The 19,265-nt window shown below is 44.9% G+C and overlaps 1 protein-coding gene across 1 annotated transcript in view; it reads right to left on the bottom strand.

The window, feature by feature from the left end:
- CAPN13 (calpain 13) overlaps nucleotides 1-19,265 on the bottom strand; it is an 83,722-nt gene that overhangs the window by 3,682 nt on the left and 60,775 nt on the right. The window contains exon 20 of the mRNA XM_007470896.1: nucleotides 19,029-19,084. Within this exon, the coding sequence (XP_007470958.1) occupies nucleotides 19,029-19,084 (56 nt within the window). The remainder of the gene's footprint in view (nucleotides 1-19,028; nucleotides 19,085-19,265) is intronic.

Consider the following 19,265-nt stretch of genomic DNA (forward strand, 5'->3'; position numbering starts at 1 on the left):
GGCAGCTTCTCACTTGCCACTTCCAGCCCAGCGGAGAGGTTGATGCTCCTTTCTTGGAGCATCGGGATTTCTGGGGAGTTTGTTAAATGCAGATTTCAGCTCCCCCTGCCAATCTATTAAATTGGTACCTACAGAGAAAGCCCAGGAGCCCCTATTTTCACCAAGCTCTTCCAGTGATTCTGGTTTGGGAATCACTGCCTTAGAGGACCCCCAGGGCATCTGCCACACTGTTGGTGTCTCTCAGGAGAAGAGCCCGAGAAGCAATGCTGGGCACGTTTATGTGAGTTCATGGGGGAGGAGGGGTGAAGGGGGGAGAGCAGGGTCTCACTGCCCTTCACCCTTTACGGAGAGAGGCACTGTTAGCTTGCGGTAGGAGACTGGACTCTAGAATCACACACACAGCAGTCAAAACACCAGCCCAGCCACGTATGTTAGCTGCATGTCCTTCTCAGGTTACTTCTAGCTTTCAGTACCCTCTTAACATTAAAATGGGAATTCTATTATCTATTTCAAGGAACTATGCTTGAGATTATACTAGATTCTTGACGGAAATGCAAGCACAGGGCCTGCCATGGAGTAGGTGTTCCTCTTATCAATTTGCTGCTTTCAACTCCAAATTCACCCTTCCTTGCCCCGCTTTGTAATACTGCAGTTGGACCTTGTCAACACTTGTCCTTTACCAGAGAGACAGTAGAGGGCGCTAGGGGGACACTGCAAGGCACACAGAGGAAGAGCTCCCCTTCCTGGCTCCAGTGTGCCTTTTTTCTTCCTGCAATGTGACCGCCAGCGGCATCTAGGCTCTCTCACCCAGTGGGGCTCTCTCAGAGAGTTTTTCTGGCTCCCAGCAGGGGTATCTCCTGTGCTTCAGCTCCTGGCTCGAGCCGCAGTGAACTTCTCCACCATCCAGTGGGCTGCAGCCACACTCTCTCTCAAGTGGTCTGAATCTCATCCAAGTTCTTCCTTCCATCATTGGGGAATCTCCATTATCCTTGGAGGTAGCAGCTCCTTCCTGCATTTCCTACTCCTGTATTCCTTAGAGTCCTCTGTTGCCCCTTTCAGTAGTTAACTACCCTTCACTAGTTAATCATTCTTTGTATTAAATTTTCCCTATTCCAACAGCTGGTATGATTCTTGTCTCCGGACTGGACCCTGATTAATATAGAGTAGGTGTTTTAAAATGATAGCTCATGTGCTCTCCATCTCCAAAAAAGTATTTTTACATACTCTCTTTAATAGCCAGGGAAAAATTGCCACATACCACCAGAAGCTGTGGCAACTCTAGAAATTGCATCCCCAACCTGAATGAATGACTTCCCTCTTCAAGGGGTTCCTGGGTGTTACCACTGTACACTTCTTGGGGACAGTCTAGGGAAGCCATAGGGAGTGATGGTGACATGAACACAGCCATATTGGAAAGCATCACGGTCTTCTGCGGACACCATGCAGCACTCAGAGATTACACTTGGAGAAAGACGAGTAAATACAGACCGGAAACTAGTGATAAGGGACATGGCTCAAGAGGCAGGAAGCCCAGTCCTTCTAGGGTAAGAATAATGTGATACTCAGGAAAGACCCCAAAACTCAGCCTCTGTGTCTCCAGCCATGCCAAAACATCATGAGTGCCTGGCGGGAGGTTCAGAATCTTGAGCACAAAACCCTCATTCTCCTCTTTGCAGCTTGTGTGGGAATCAGTATAGGGAGGAAAGTGTATTTAAAAGAACCCATCTACATTGTTCTTTGGGGATACATGAACCCTATGGGTCCCACCAATAGGGCAAGATTCTGGTACCCAAAGTGGACAAGAGCAGGTGAAGTCCTCCCCACACCCAATAGAAAGCTGGCTCAATGAGGTTTACTTCTGGCTGGTTCTGTTACCTTTTCCCACCTCAGCAACTGGCAGCCGGGATGGAGGCAGGCCTTGGATGGAACATCTGTGGTCAATGGTCTGGCTGTCTCAAGGAGGTGGGTGTGTGGCAGGACCGTGCATGATCACGGCATGCGTGGGACCCCAGGGTCCTAGTGGTGAACTCGGGGCCATGCCTTCCCAGTAGGGACATCCTGCACACTGCATGGACCTAGGATCCCCGACTACACACCGTAAGTCGTGGAAGTCCAGAGAACAAGGCAGTTGGAAGGGAAAGACTTAAGGACCAAACTCCCTTTTGAAGAAACTGAGGACGGTCAGACAGAGAGGCAGTGGCAAGACTGAGATTACAACCCAGGGCCCTGCATCACTCCCACTCACTGAGGGTTAATGCTGCCCCGGGAAGGACGGGGCTTTTGCAAGTGCCGAGAAGCAGGGCTGGGCTGTGATTAGTGGAGATAGCCACGAGGTGTCACTGTCTCACCACCATCGGTGGCCGCACTGTGGCCTGGATTCCACCTTTCCAGGGCAGTGTCAAAGCTAATGACCAGCTCTGGGTGAGTGAAGGGGCACTGTTTTTTCATTCCATGCATAAGGTTTTTAAAAAAATGTTTTAATTGAAATATGGTTGATTTCCAATATTATGTTAATTTTCAGGTAAACTACAAAATGATTTGACATTTGCATACATTATGCAGTGATCACCACGGTAAGTCTAGCAACCATCTGTCCCTACACAAAGTTATTACAATATACATATATTTTTTTGCGGTATGTGGGCCTCTCACTGTTGTGGCCTCTCCCACTGCAGAGCACAGGCTCCGGACACTCAGGCTCAGCGGCCATGGCTCACGGGCCCAGCCGCTCCGCGGCATGTGGGATCTTCCCGGACCGGGGCACGAACCCGTGTCCCCTGCATCGACAGGCGGACTCTCAACCACTGCGCCACCAGGGAAGCCCGTTATTACAATATTATTGACCATATTCCTTATGCTGTAATATACAGCGAAGGGGCTTTTGAAATTTCCATCGCTGAAGAATCATAAAAGGAGTAGCACCTCCCAGGCTGAGAGAAAAGAGCACCGTTTATTTCCCTAGAGTGTGGGTCCCAGTAAGAGCTCTTGCTGCTGCATTGTTAGGGGCTCTTTTTTCCTGCCTAATTGCTGTCTCTTCATGATGACCGTGGCTTAGAATCCTTAGGCTCTGGCTCCCCAAGTGTGTGCCATGGAAGGGACCTTAGAGATCTCCAACTTCAGCCCCTTCATTTTAAGGGAAGCCAAGAAAGAGAAGGCCATGCCCAAAGCACACATAGCTGGATGGAGGCAGAACCAGGACTTGAACCTGAGACTCCAGAGGCCTTGCCCAGTGCTCTGTCCACTCCACCATGCTCCCTGTCTCTACACTACACATGCTCAGCCATTCATTCTCTTAACACTATTGAGCACTTACTCTCAACTATTTTTCTTTTCTTTGTGCCTGAACAGAATTGGAAACTCTTCAAGACATAAGATGACGTGGCACGTCAGTGATCCCATCAGAATGGCACACCTGGGGGTCAGTTTCCTTCCCTTGGTCAAGAGTATCTACCAACTCAGAAACCTTCTCCATACAAGGACTACTCCTATTTGAGTGAGCTTTACATGAGTAAGATCAAATTCTACCTGGAAGTCGGGGGGTGGGGGGGAGGGGAGAGAGAGAGACATGCAGTTTCTAAACGATAACATAGAGTCTAGTAAGTACTGACATAGCTAATAGAGTAAAATAAGTGAAACCTGATTTAGTGACGGAAACAGCGCACCGTGGATATGGGTCTATTAGATTCATGACTACATGCTTAATTTTTATGTCTTCTCTCCTAAATCAAGCCCTTATATATTAACTGCCACGTTCTCCTATCTAGCTTCCTTGAATCAACTCTCTTGCTTCTTATCTATCCCACACATTTTACTAGATTAATCTACCATAAACTCTTTCATCATATCACTCCCTTGTTCAAACAATAAATTGTTATCTTCTAACATAACAAAACAAAACACAAAAGAGTATTTACCAATGTCATCCATTCTTTATGCCAAAAAAGGGAAGAAATGAGATGAGAATTCAAAGTCAGACAGAGGATGAGGCAATTTTGCAGAGATGGCAGCTCAGATGGCAAGCTCCAGCCAGGCTGGCTGGAGGCTCCTTACTGAGCCCACACTGGGTACTTGAGTGGGAAGGAACCTTTGGAAGGTGGATGCTTTGAAGCTGCATCAACTGTGACCATCAGGGGGCAGTGTTTTACCATGTCCTGCTCGGTCCAAGAGACTGTTTTCTGAACACTGAAGAAAGTAAATCTTTTAAGGGAACAGAGGGGTGTTTAAAACAAGAGTCTAAGCGTGGAAAAAAAGAAAGATGTATCAGTCTGGACTTGAAATTGACCCCTGAATGCAGTCATTCTATTGTTTTGCCTGTGTCTTCTCTTACTCGGCAGTTAAACAGTTGCCACAGCTATGAAGTTGGAGAATTATGTCTCGGTGTGGAGCCCCTTTCACATAGCCCTTCTCCCATGGTCCAGAGTTGTTCATAACCTTAGAAACCCTCTGGGGGCATCTGGTGGTCTCAGAAAGAATGGTCTAGAATCTGGCTAGGGATGCCACAGCCTGTGCAGCCTCAAGCCCATCCATCTTCCTCTCCACTGTCCTCCACCTGGCTCCAAAGTTGGCCCGCCTGCCCTTTCTGCATCTAACTGCTGATATTCGGGCATCACCTGCTCTGCTGCAGCCCAGTGCCGCAGCTCTACTCATTACTGACCACTCCGCTGGGATATTAAGCACTTTTGGCTTGGCTGGGGGATGGTTAATCAACAACGTTGTCAGAGTGATGGATTCTTCCAGGATTACTGCTTAATTAGCTTGCTTAGAGGTAAAAATCAACTAGGACATGAGTTCTCTGGAAGCTGGAAGGAGGGGAGCAGTGAGCTGGGAGGTGGTGGGGAGGGATCTCAGCCATCCAGGGCAGCAGGCGTGGGGCTGAGGGGGGGGGAGGGGTGGCGGGAGGCCTCTGACCAGAGCAGGCCTTAAGCTTGAATTCATTGGGCATTTCGTAGCCATCCTGGTTGCTGCAGCCCAGAGCATTTCCACCATTCAGCGGAGCTGCAAAAGCAGTGAGTCCTGCAAAGTCACCCGAGGGCCACAGGCATCACTTGAGAGCTTTAAAAGAGAAAAGCAGATTCCCAGGTCTAGCACCAGACTTTCCGGATCGGAATTTCTGAAGTTTTTTAGAAAAGCTATTCCTAATTTTTATGCACAATGAAGTTTGAGAGCTACCACTCTGATTGGTGTCGGGCAAGTCAGCATTTCCACTGGCAACAGATTTCAGATGATTGGGTCTATGGCCACCACTGTGATCAACGTCCATAGACCCCAGTCTTCCTCCTTCTGTTTTTTTTTTTTAACTTTTAATTTTATGTTGGAGTATAGTTGATTAACATGTTGTGTTAGTTTCAGGTGTACAGCAAAGTGATTCAGTTATACATATGCATGTATCAATTCTTTTCTTTTTTAATAAATTTATTTATTTATTTTGGGCTGCACTGGGTCTTTGTTGCTGCACATGGGCTTTCTCTAATTGTGGCAAGCGGGGTCTACTCTTTGTTGTGGTGCGCGGGCTTCTCATTGCAGTGGCTTCTCTTGTTGCCAAGCATGGGCTCCAGGCACACGGGCTTCAGTAGTTGTGGCACGCGGGCTCAGTAGCTGTGGCTCGCAGGCTCAGTAGTTGTGGCTCGCGGGCTTAGTTGCTCTGTGGCATGTGGGATCTTCCCGGGCCAGGGATCAAACCCCTGTTCCCTGTGTTGGCAGGCGGATTCTTAACCACTGCGCCACCAGGGAAGCCCATATATGTGCCTATTTTTTTTCAAATTCTTTTCCCATTTAGGTTGGTACATAATCTCCTGATTTCTGTCTTGTCCTCAGTCTCTCCTGTCTTATTTGTCTGTATTGCTCCCTGCCACGCCTCATTTGTTTGCCCCTGTCTGTCTGAATCATCCTCCCTGCCAGCTCTCCATCTCCATCTGCTTGTCGTTCCCTCTCCCCCCATTTTTCTGCTTCCCCTGTGCTGACTATTGTCTGTTGGCACCTGACACTCTTTATACCCCCTTTCTATACCCTCTTCCATTTGGCAGGGGCTGGAAGCCTGAGAACTACCTTTAGAAGAGTCCCAGATATATTTTAAGTCCCACCGGTGAGATGCACTTATGATCTGAAAGGCAGCAGAGAGGCAGAGCCTTATTATTCTGCCTCTGGCAGGGTGGGCAGACATGTGGGCTTCAGCAGCTATGAGGTTTTGTCCTGTAAGTCACCTGCTTAGGCCTGCAGGCAGCTGTGACCATTTCTGGCCGCTCCCTGTCATATCTGGTGAGGGTGGCGGCAGCAGCGGCAGCATCTTCTTTGTTCTCTGAAAGCTAGCGGTGAACCTGGGAGTTGGTGATGATTGTGTCTGGCCTGTGCTCCTCCAGCAAATCCAACAACTTTGTGAGCAACTCACTCCCTGTGTTAAATACGTCCTTTTTGATATACCTTGAGTGGTTCCTATTTTCTCGCCTGATGCTGCCTGATATACTCTCCGTTCCTCCCTTCCACTTAACCTTTTCTTCTAGTCCACACTCTCCGCCCTTTCCCTATTCCCAGCCCCTCCTCCTAACTGGCTATTATATGAAACTGAAAGTTTTAAATGTTTAGATTTGGATAAGTTATATTACCTCCATTCTTAATTTAAAACATAGGTGAGTGGAACATTTTTGAGGTTGGAAAACCCCTCGTTGAACTGAGTTGGCTATATCTGAGGTCCTCCTGGATTCTGTCCTAGTGGGTCAGGGCCCTTGATGGAGCACAGGGGATGGGGGAGGGAAGAGGGAAAGCACAGGCATGATATGTGCTGCACTGTTCCACTGTAATCCTGCCTCTGTCCCCACTGGGCCTGGAGGTGGCAAGAACCAAGGAACCTATTTCTGTTCTAGGGAGAAGCAAGACTGATGTCACCCCAAACCACTGGGTTTGCATGTAGAGCTGCTCTCTGGGCCTGGGTTTCCCTGGTGTGTGTGTTTGTGTACACATGTGCACTTCCAGATGTCCACCCTCACCAGGGTAACCTCCCGTTCTGGGGAAGCAGGCCTGTCCTTTGTGTTCCTCCACTTGGGGGCTGCTTAGGCCCAGCTGCTGCAGAGGGCACAGTCACTGAGTCAGGGGACTTGGGTTTCAAGGCATGTGGCTGGAGCAGCAAAGTGTGCAGGTGTGTTGGACTTTCTACCTGGAGGTACAGGTGAAGGTCATCTCTGAGTCCTGCCAAAGCAGCCCATACATTTTTTTGAGCTGTCCATTTTTTAAAGCAGAGTCTGTGTTGACCAGTCGGGACCATTGTTCTGCATGCAGAAAATCTTACGTAAGAGGGCAGTCTGATAGCCCAGGACTTGGGGTCTTCAGGCATTAGCTCTGTCTACCTCTGAAGTCCATGCTGATAACCATGGCCATCTATCCTGATTAGCCAAGCACAGGGCCAGGAGGCCCAATGACGTGGCCCAAGCTATGCTGTGTGTCTGACCCTGCTATGCTACTGAAATGATTGCAAACACTTGGCAGCAGCTTCTGTGAGAGGCAGGTTAGCTGGCTGTGTGTTTGTTCCTTGTACCGGGATGCATCCACCTCCAAATGCTAACTTAGTACCTGAGTATGGGCGTTTGCATGATGGCGCACCCCTGCCCATGCCATCAACCTTCTAATGGTTTCTTCTCAGAAAGGTCACAGTCTGGCAGTTTCTTGCCCTCCTATTCTCTTGACACATGCATTTGCTAGGATTCCCTCACTGGAGAGATGCTTCCAGGAATGAGTTCTCAAGTGTCAGTTCTCCTAAGTGGGGTCTGGCCTGGTCACTCTCTGGAAGCTCTTCTATACTCTGGTGGGGCATGATCTTTTAGAGCTATCTGATGACCATTTTATGGATTATAGGAGTGAGGGAGGCGTCCACCTTGCTGGCTGGATTTCCCCTCCCCCAAAGGTAGTTTTCATCCAGAACTAAGATCCTATTTGTCACGGAGTTGAAGACCCTTATTTTGCCACCTGGCTGTGAAACAGGATTCAGATATCGGAGAGTATGACTAATTCTGCAAACACCCAACGGACCGCCCCGATGTCACGCACAGCACCCTGTGGGTGGGCAGACTGAGAAATGATTGGGTTGATGGGAGGGGAACCGAGATGCAGCTTCTCCCCTGCTTTCCCACGAGGGATCATCTTCTGTTTCATTCTCCTGGGATTCCAGGCTGGGGTTCTGAAGTATTCAGATGACCTGTTCTATGATCTTGGGCTAACCAGAGCTTCACCCAGCTGAGAACCTGGCCCAGGATCCTCGAAGGCGGCTTTGACTATGTTCCAAGCAGGGCAGGCTTTGATGTATCACGCCTATGGGGGCAGCACAGCCCAATGGAACAAGAGCCAGATTCTTGAGTGATCACTGGGGATCTGTCCTAGAGAAAGACACAGATGCTCAAATGCAAAAGGTCCAGGGTGAGTAAAGAAGCTTTTCCTTCGAGTGACTACAGAGGCCAGGCCCCATTCCCACAGATGCTGTTCAGGTCCACCAGACAACAGAGGGAGCATCTGTACCACCTACTGGCAAGGTTGGACCAGCTCCATCACACCCATGGCTCCAATGGATGGCAATGTCCCTACTTTATTCTTCAAAATTCCCCAGAGGCACCCTACCCACCTACTCTGCCCTGTCTGAGCACAAACCATAGTCCATTTAGCACCTGAGTGCCTGCAGCAAAGTGGAGGGGAAGTCAGTTCCTCTGACTCCCTGGACAGGTTGGAAGGGCTGAGAAGAGGGGCAGCTTGAATAACTACAACTCTGTCCTCTGGTCTAGCTGAGCTCTGGTCTGCTGGCTGTGGACCCCTGGGGAATAGTGGCTTTTCTCGAGGGCTTGTCTCTTGGATTCAAGTGATATCCTTGCATAGACATTTTTTTTCTACAACTATAATCAAACATCTTCCCTGCCTACCTGGTAAAGAAGCCACCTCAACTGTTCTTCTGTCTCCCTCCTCTTCTCTTGAGTCTTAAACTCTTGTCTCTCAGATTATTTGCTAGTTTGCTTATTTATTTTTCATAAAGGTCCAGCCCAAGGTACATAATTAAAAAATTCAAGACATTCATACAAAGCATGAAGAAAAAACAGCAGTCCCCTGCCCCATTCCTATCCAAAATTCCTCTCTCCAAACTCTTTCTTCTGAACTCTTTACTTCTAAATAATATTTTATATGGTTACCCCTTGACTTACCAATTTTAAATGCCTACTGACTCCGCATGATGGAAGATGGGGTTGGGGTGCTCCTAACCCCACTTTCATGCCTGTATCTTCTCTCTCTCCATTCTCTAATATATTATGTCACATTTTTTTTGTTAAATCAATACTCAATTTTTATTTTATTCTGCTGAGTGAAGAAAAACTCTAGGTTCATATTTCCTTTCTTCTAAGAAGTCTTTGTTCTTCCAGGAGTTAGCAATTACCTCATTTAAAAAATCTGCTTGGGGCTTCCCTGGTGGCGCAGTGGTTGAGAATCTGCCTGCCAATGCAGGGGACACGGGTTCGAGCCCTGGTCTGGGAAGATCCCACATGCCGCAGAGCAACTGGGCCCGTGAGCCACAACTACCGAGCCTGCGCGTCTGGAGCCTGTGCTCCGCAACAGGAGAGGCCGCGATAGTGAGAGGCCTGCGCACCGCGATGAAGAGTGGCCCCCACTCGCCGCAACTGGAGAAAGCCCTCGCACAGAAACGAAGACCCAACACAGCCAAAAATAAATTAATTAATTAAAAAAAAATCTGCTTGGTCTATGTCATTATCCTAATAATTCTTCCAACCCTCCAGCAGAAATTCAAAATCCTTTGGAACGCTATTTTTCCCATGATTAAGCGATTAGATAAAACTACTGGTTCCGTTTTTCCCATAGGTCGCTTTTCCTGCTCCCTGCTGGGCTTCTGGCTCTCTCGTTCAGCTCTGCAGCTCTGGCCTTTGGACTTCCGTAGTGAGTGAAGGATATAGTGCTGGACCTCCCGTTTCCTGGATTCCAACTCTTTCTCCATCTTCCTTTATGTCCTTGGAGTTTTCATGTTATTGTCCTAGTTGGATACATTTCTCTTCAAAAGCTAGCTCTGGAAAGCTGCACACCCTAGGGGTGAAAGGTGCCTGGTAATCACCAGGTGTATGTTTGCCAAAGGAGGTGGGGAGTTTTCCTAACACCAGAGGCAAATCCAGACTCTCAGCTCTCAGAAAGAATTTCTTTGGTCTGAAGGCTGGAGAGACGGATTTATTAGGATAGAAGCAGACTCACTCTTGTGAAAGCTGCTGTTGGTAAATCATCAGGATCAGGGCCACCCCGCTGCCCATATTTCACCCTCATGCAGAGTAGGAGGAGGTGGCCCCTTCCTCCAGACACTTTATTTATGCATAGTGGGAAACTGTGCTAAACGCTAACTTTGTTAGAATAAGGCACTTTACTGCCATATAGACAGTAGATCAACACGAATGTAGATGACATCAGCTAGACAAACTCTCAGCAGGGTGTGACCTGCAGTGTACGAAACCTCTAGACTCTGAAATCAGTTAAGATCAACATAGCCTCAAATGTCCAAGGACCATACACCAAAGCACGGAGTATTAGCATTCTTTAAAGTAAGAATTCAATACTTTTAAACAATTTTAACATAAACATGGCCCCCAGTGTGACAACCGAAGTGTGTGCTTTGTTCAAAAGAAACAGATATGATGAGAGGGGAGGAAGAGGAGTTGTCTGGTCGGTTTTAATATCGTAGTTTATTAAGTCAGAGGAGAGCAGATGGGATGAAGATGAGAGAGAGGAACAGAAATGTTCTCACAATGGGAGTACACCCCAGCCTTCCTGGTGAGTCCAAGGGCAGGTCGAAGCTTCTTGTACACAGTTTGTAGGAAGCAGCCCAGAACGGGTAGACTGGAGAGGGGCTTCAGCAACCCCAAGTCTCTGGGGAGAAGCTCACATAGCTCATCTGACAAGGCCTTCACTAGTTCCCGTGACTGCTTCCTGGCACGGAGGACCAGATGAGCAAGGTGAGGGAATCCACCTCTGGACTGAGTGTTGGCCAACAGTGAACCTGGGAGTGATGGGAATCCCGGAAGAAAGTAACTCTGACTTTGTAATAGCAGAGTAAGGGAATGTTGGCCAGAGTTGAAATGTTCCTGAGACTTAGGAAAGCAGATTTCAAAAGAGTGAGAGGATCAATGGGTTAGACAATAGCCTTTATAAAAGAATATAGGTCATGATGTATTGGAGATTATAACAAGATAACGTCAACTATCTGCTCTCCAGTAATCCCAATGGGCAAGAAAATAGAAATAGCTGAAATAGCAGGAAGATGTGGGTTTAAGACAATATTGGCGATATTTACAGTTTTTACAATGTTTACATCCCATTTACAAAAGTTGGGATGAGAACAAAACAAAGGAAGGCACAAACCTGAAAGGACAATTTCTTTCAGTCATTTTGGAAATCGTTACTGAGTGGTTTCTCCACATGTTAAGGAGATAGCAACAAATAAGACATACCTAGGCTTACAGTGTAGCAGGGAATACAGACATCAAGACAGTAATTAAAAGTGTGCTGATTTAGCAAACTACAAATACAGGGGAGCTTCCTCAACTTGACAAATGGTATCTACAAAAACCCCAGAGCGGGACTTCCCTGGCGGTCCAGTGGTTAAGACTCTGCACTTCGACTGCAGGAGGTGCAGGTTCCATCCCTGGTCAGGGAACTAAGATCCCACATGCTGTGTGGTGCGGCCAAAACAAACAAACAAAAAACAAAACCCACAGCCAACATCATACTTATTGGTGAAAGACTTGGGAGTTCTCTCCCAAGATCAGGAACACAAGAACGTCTGCTTTCTCCACCTCTACTCAGCATTGTATTAGAAGTTCTAGCCAGGACAGTTAGACAAGAAAAGTAAATAAAAGTCATCCAGACTGGAATGGAGAAAATAAAACTATCTCCATTTGCAGATGACATGATTTTATAGACATAAAACCTAAGGAATCCCCTAAAAAACTATTAGAACTAAGAAATAAGTTCAGAAAGGTGGCAGAACATACAAAAATCAATTTTACTTCTATACATTAGCAATGAATAAGCTAAGAGTGAAATTATGCATAATAGCATCAAATTGAATAAAATGCTTAGGAGTAAATTTAACAAAGGAAGTGCAGGACTTCTACACTGAAAACCACAAAATGTTGTTGAAAGAAACTAAATAAGATCTAAAGATAATGGAGAGACATCTCATGTTCATGGATCAGAAAATGTTATGTTGTGAAGATGGCAATACTCCCCAAATTGATCTACAGATTTATGTGATTGCCATAAAAATCCTAGCTGCCTTTATTTTCTGCAGAGTTTGTCAAGCTGACCCTAAAATTCATATGTAAATGCAAGGAACTCAGTCACCAAAACAATCTTGAGAAAGAAAACCAAGTTGGAAGACTCACACTTCCTGATTTCAAAACATACTATGAAACAATAGTAATCAACAGAGTGTGGTACTGTCAAAAGGATAGATATTAAGATAATGGGATAGAATTTAAAGTTCAGGAATAAATCCTTACATTATGATAAACTGGTTTTTGGAAAGGGTGCCAAAACAATAAAATGGGGCAAATAATAGTCTCTTTAATAAATGGTGCTGGGACAACTGGATATACAGGAAAAGAATGAAGTTTGACCTCCTACATCACACCATATACAAAGATTACCTCAGAATGGATCAGAGACCTAAACGTAAGAGCTAAACTATAAAACTCTTAGGAGAAAAGCATAGGAGCAAATACTCATGATCTTGGGTTAGACAATGATTTCTTAAATACAATACCAAAAGTGTAAGTGACAAAAGAAAAAATAGATAAGTTGGACTTCATCAAAATTAAAAACTCTGAATATGATATCATCAAGAAACTTAAAAGACAACCTGCAGAATGGGAGAAAATTTTTGCAAATCACATAGATGATAAGGGACTGGTAACTAGAATATATATATAAAGAACTCTTACAACTCAGCAACAAAATGATAAATAACCCAGTTTTAAAAACAGACAAAGGATTTGAACAGACATTTCTCCAAAGAAGATATACAAATGGCCAATAAACAACAAAAAGGTACTCAAAATCATGAGCTATCAGGGAACTGCAAATCAAAACCACAATGAGATACAACGTCATACCCTCTAGGACGGCTATAATAAAAAAGACAATGAAAAGTGTTGGCGAGATGAAGGAAATTGAAGATGATTTAAAGAAATGGAAAGATATCCCACGCTCTTGTATTAGAAGAATTAATATTATTTAAATGACAATACCCAAAGCAATCTACAGATTTAATGCAATCCCTATCAAACTACCCAGAACATTGTTTTACAGAAGTAGAACAAATAATCCTAAAATTTATATGGAACCACAAAAGACCCCAAATTGCTAAAGCAATCCTGAGAAAAAAGAATAAAGCTGGAGTTATAACCCTTCCAGACTTTAGACAGTACTACAAAGCTACAATAATCAAAACAGCATGTTATTGGCACAGAAACAGACACATAGATCAATGGAACGGAAGAGAGAGCTCAGAAATAAACCCACATACCTATGGTCAATTAACCTGTGACAAAGGAGGCAAGAATATACAATGGAGAAAAGACAGGCTCTTCAACAACTAGCACTGGGAAGACTGGACAGCCACACGTAAAACAATGAGATTAGAACATTCGCTCACATAAAACTCCAAGAAGGGAACATAGCCAGAATACTCTTTGACATAAATCATAGGGAATATTTTCTTGGATCAGTCTCCTAAGGTAAAAGAAATAAAAGCAAAAATAAATGCTTTTGCACAGCAAAGGAAATGAAAATATAACCTATGGAATGGAAAAAATATTTGCAAATGATGCAAATGACAAGTGGTTAATATCCAAAATATACAAACAGCTCATACAACTCAATATAAAAAATAGGCAGAAGACTTCAATAGACATTTTTCTAAATAAGACATACAGATGACAAATAGGCACATGAAAAGACACTCAACACTGCTAATTATTAGAGAAATGCAAATCAAAACCACAATGAGGTATCACCTCACACCTGTCATAATGGCTATCATCAAAAAGTCTACAAATAACAAATGTTGGAGAGGATGTGGAGAAAAGGGAACCCTTATACACTGTTGGTGGGAATGTAAATTGGTACAGCCACTATGGAGAACAGTATGGAGGTTCCTCAAAAAATTGAAGACTGAACTATCATATGCTCTAGAAATTCCACTCCTGGGCATATATCTGGAAAAAATGAAAACTCTAACTCAAAAAGATTCATGCACTACAATGTTCATAGCAGCACTATTTACAATAGCTGAGACATGGAAGCAATCTAAGTGCCCATCAACAGACGACTGGCTTAAGAAGGTGTGGTGTAGATACAATGGAATATTACTCAGCCATAAAAAAGAAGGAAATTCTGCCATTTGCAGCCATGTGGATGGACCTAGAGAATATCATGCTTAGTGAAATAAGTCAGACAGAGAAAGACAAACACTATATGATATTGCTTATATGTGAAATCTAAAAAATAATATAAATGTATGTATATACAAAACAGAAACAGACTCACAGACATAGAGTCTGTGGTTACAAACTTGTGGTTACCAAAGGGAAGCGGGAAGTGGGAAGGGACAAATTAGGAGTATGGGATTAACAGGTAAAAACTACTCTATACAAAATAGATAAGCAACAAGGATACACTGTATAGTACAAGGAATTACACCCATTATCTTGTAATAACCTATAATGGAATATAATCTGCAAAAATACTGAATCACTATGCTGTACACCTGAAACTAACACAGTATTGTAAATCAAGTATACGTTAATAAAAGAAGTGTTGCCGATAATGTGGAGAAATTGGAACTCTCATTTACTGCCGGTAGGAATGTAAAGTGGTACAGCTGCTTTGGAAAACAGTTTGGCAGTTGCCCAAAATGTTACACATCAAGTTACCATATGATCCAGCAATTCCATTTCTAAGTATACAAATGAAATGAAAACATACATCCGTGCAAAAACTTGTACACAAACATTCATAGCAGGATTATCTACAATAGTCAAAAAGTAGAATCTACCTAAGTGCCCATCAACTAGTGAATGGATGAATAAAATATGGTATACCTACAAGATGAAATATTATTTGGCACTAAAAAGGAATCAGGTACTAATACATGCTACCACCTTGATGAACCTTGAAAATATTATGTTAAGTGAAAGAAGTCAGTCACAAAAGACCACATACTGCATGGTTCCAATGATATAAAATGTCCAGAATAGGCAAATCTATAGATTCAGAAGTAGATTAGTGGTCACCTAGGACTAAAGGGATGAGGCAAAAATAGGACTTGACTGCTAATGAGCATGGAGTTTCTTTTTGTGGTGACGAAAAATGTTCTAAACTTACATTGTACTGATGGTTGCCAAGCTCTGTGACTATGCTGAAAACCACTGAGCTGTATACCTTAAATGGGTAAACTGTATGCTATGTGAATTATATTTCAATGAGGCTCTACAAAAAAAAAGGAAGGAGTGAGCCACAGCAACAAAACAGTGTTTTGAATGTTATGATTGGGGAAGTGGTTTACACGAATAAATAATATGGAAACTCAATGGGGCCAAGACATGAAGGATCAAGAATGAGGTAACTAACCCAGGGCTGAGCAGACAGTAAGGGCAAAGGGCAAGGTTGGGAAAAGAATGAAACACTGAAGGAAATAAAGATATCTGATAAGGGGTTAATATCCAAAATATATAAAGAACTCATATGACTCAATAGAAAAAAACCCCAATCTGATTTAAAAATGGGCAGAGGATCTGAATAGACATTTTTCCAAAGAAGACATACAGATGGCCAACAGGTACATGAAAAGATGCTCAACATCACTAATCATCAGGGAAATGTAAATCAAAACCACAGTGAGATATCACCTCACACCCGGTAGAATGAGTATCATCAAAAAGACAAGTGGGGCTTCCCTGGTGGCGCAGTGGTTGAGGGTCCGCCTGCCGATGCAGAGGACGTGGGTTCGTGCCCCGGTCCGGGAAGATCCCACACACCGCGGAGCGGCTGGGCCCGTGAGCCATGGCCGCTGAGCCTGCGTGTCCGGAGCCTGTGCTCCGCAACTGGAGAGGCCACAACAGTGAGAGGCCCGCGTACAGCAAAAAAAAAAAAAAAAAAAAAGACAAGTGTTGGTGAGGAGGTGGAGAAAGGGAACCTTTGTGCACTGTTGGTGGGAATGTAAATTGGTGCAGCCACTACGGCAAACTGTATGGAGTTTCCTTAAAAAAATCTGTAATAGGCTTTGGGTGTCTGCTCTCCAGAGGACACCGAACCAACTCCTAGTACCATTGGACACACCCACCACTGGAGTGGGCACAGCGTGCCACCTTTTACTTGTGTCAAGGAAGACTGTGAGCTGTGGGTCTTGCCCTCAGAAGAGGGCCTCCCATGACCAGCTGCCCGCACACTGTCCACTGACTGCCCAGCTGGTGATGTCCCTCTGCCTTGAAGTCTCGCTCGGTCCATCCAAAGTACTCCATGTGAACGATGACCTCATCAAGAGCCCACAACACTGGACAGCAACTCCTAATCATTCAAGACTCCGTTCCTAGGCTGTCTCCTAGAGAGACATCACAACTTCCAGGCCAACTTAGTTGTACCATCATCTTTGCGCGAACTTCTGTGTTAGCTTTCACTACAGAATATTGCAATTGATCTATTATATTCAGTATTTACATTTCTGTCTCTTTCACTCCATAGCAAGACCCTCCAGGGCAATGACCGAGTTTGACTTCCCTAAAGACCTGTATGTTCAGCTGTCTATGGGAGATCTCCACATGGGTGTCCCACAAGCACATCACCATATCCAAAGCTGAACTCATCTGAAGAACCCCCCTTAGTGTCCATACAGCACCCAAGCCTCTTTCATTGCATCTTGTATATTAGAGTGTAGTTTCCTATTATAGAACTATCTCTCCCACTAGACAGAGAGGAACTGAGGGCAGAAACCACGCGAATTTCATTTATCTCTGTATCCCTGGAGCCCAGCACAGTGCCTTTCATATAGGTGTTATTCAATAAATGGTCACTTAATTGAAAAAAAATTAATAATAGAACTATCATATGATCCAACAATTCTACTTCTGGGTATTTATCCAAAGAAAATAAAAACACTAACTCGGAAAGATACAGACACCTTCCTGTTCATTGCCGCAATATTTACAGTAGCCAAGACATAGAAACAACCTACTGATACATGTCCATCAATAGACAAATGGATAAAGAAAATGTGGTATACATATATACATACAACAGAATATTATTCAGCCGCAAAAAAGAAGAAAGTCCTGCCATTAGTGACAACATGGATGAACCTTGAGGGTATTATGCTAAGTGAAATAAGTCAGAGAGAGACAAATACTGTATGATTTCACTTTCATGTGGAATCTAATAAAAAACTACAACTGAATTCATAGATACAGAGAACAAAGTGGTTGCCACTGGTGGGAGGTAAGGGGGTTGGTCAAAATGGGTGAAGGTCGTCCAAAGGTACAAACTTTCAGTTATGAGATACAGAGGTTTTGGGGCTGTTAACATACAACATGGTGACTATACTGTGTTGTAGATTTGAAAGATGCTAAGAGAGTAGATTGTAAAAGTTCTCATCACAAGAAAAAAAACTGTAACTATGTGAGGTGATAACCAAACTTATCATGGTAATCGTTTCACAATACATACATACATACATACATACATACATACATACATACATACATTACAGCATTATGTTGTATGCCTACAATGAACACAGTGTTAAATATCAATTATATCTCAATAAAAAGAAATTGTAAAAAGAATTCTAAATCCCTCCCTCATAACCTCCAGGTCACACTCTTTCATGGATGCCCCCTGTTCTACATGACTTGCATGAAATCTGCAGCATTGGCCTTGAAACTCATGGGCCAAGCAGCTGAGCCTTGGCTCAGATAGAAGGGCTCTGTAATCTCTGGGGAGGCTGCCCCCAGGGAGAGAGTCTTGTGTGCAGTTCCTGGAGGGGAAGATGCATTGTGCCCCTGGGAGGAAATGATTCTAAAGCTACGCCGTCTTATCTGGGCTCTGGGGTCTGCTCCCCTCCTGGCTTCAGTTGTACATCACCAGGTTCATCCAGTGAGAAATAAGCATCCTCGTTACAACACAACTTTACACTAGTTAGCTTAACACAGAGCAGGCCAAATGGTACCCTCTTCCCTTGAAAGATCTCAGTCTAGTCTCATCAACCTTTTCCAGCTAATTCCAACCCAAGCAGGAGGTCTCGGCCCTCTATTACAGCATATCTTCCGCTGCTCCCTGAATAGCCGGGCACTGAGAGGGACAGCTGAGGTCAACCAGCTGGCTGGGCCAGGAGGCTCTTTCTAAAAACTCACTGGGAGTAAGTTTAATGTACAGTGAGCTCATGGGGCTCCCCTGGTAGCACAGTGGTTAGGAATTCACCTGCCAATGCAGGGGACACGGGTTCAAGCCCTTATGCAGGAAGATCCCACATGCTGCGGAGCAACTAAGCCCCTGCACCACAACTACTGAGCCTGCGCTCTAGAACCCGCAAGCCACAACTACTGAACCCACACGCCTACAGCCCGTGCTCTGCAGCAACAGAAGCCACCGCAATGAGAAGCCGACGCACCGCAACGAAGACCCAACGCAGCCAAAAATAAATAGATAAAATAAATAAATTTAAAAAAACAGTGAGCTCCCCAGGTGTTCCTTAGTTCCCTCCTGGATTTATGACTCCCACACAATCCTCTGCTTTATTAAGCTATTGGAAAAAATAAAATCTGCCTGCCAGGAGCCTAAAGCAGCCTTGGCAGCCAGCAATATATAAAGGCAGTAATTGGAGGCCGGGGGCCGGCAGCTTGGCTGGCCTTTGACAGACTGTTCAGTAACCTCAGGGAGAGAAATGCCCCCTGGAATCAGGTGAGGAGAGGTAGCCTGGCGTTGTGACCTGTCTCTGTGCGGGGAAGGTACCTCACCTCCATTTCTGTCAGGTAGAGTCCTTTTCCGTCCTTGGCGAGGTTCTGGAACGCTTCTAGGGTAAAGAGGGGGACGAGAATCAGGACGGGCCTGGGCCCACGTGCGATGAAAGCCAACGTGCTGACTCTGTGCGAAGCCCTGGAGTGCGCTCGGCCTCCCCCCCATTTCTCTTTCCAGCCAAACTCTACACCCGTGGCTCAGGCTCAGCCCTCAAAACAGCCCCCTGACCGCTCTGC

This window comes from Lipotes vexillifer, unplaced genomic scaffold (assembly GCF_000442215.2).
Source record: "Lipotes vexillifer unplaced genomic scaffold, Lipotes_vexillifer_v1.1 scaffold717, whole genome shotgun sequence".
In the NCBI taxonomy this organism is placed as follows: domain Eukaryota; kingdom Metazoa; phylum Chordata; class Mammalia; order Artiodactyla; family Lipotidae; genus Lipotes; species Lipotes vexillifer.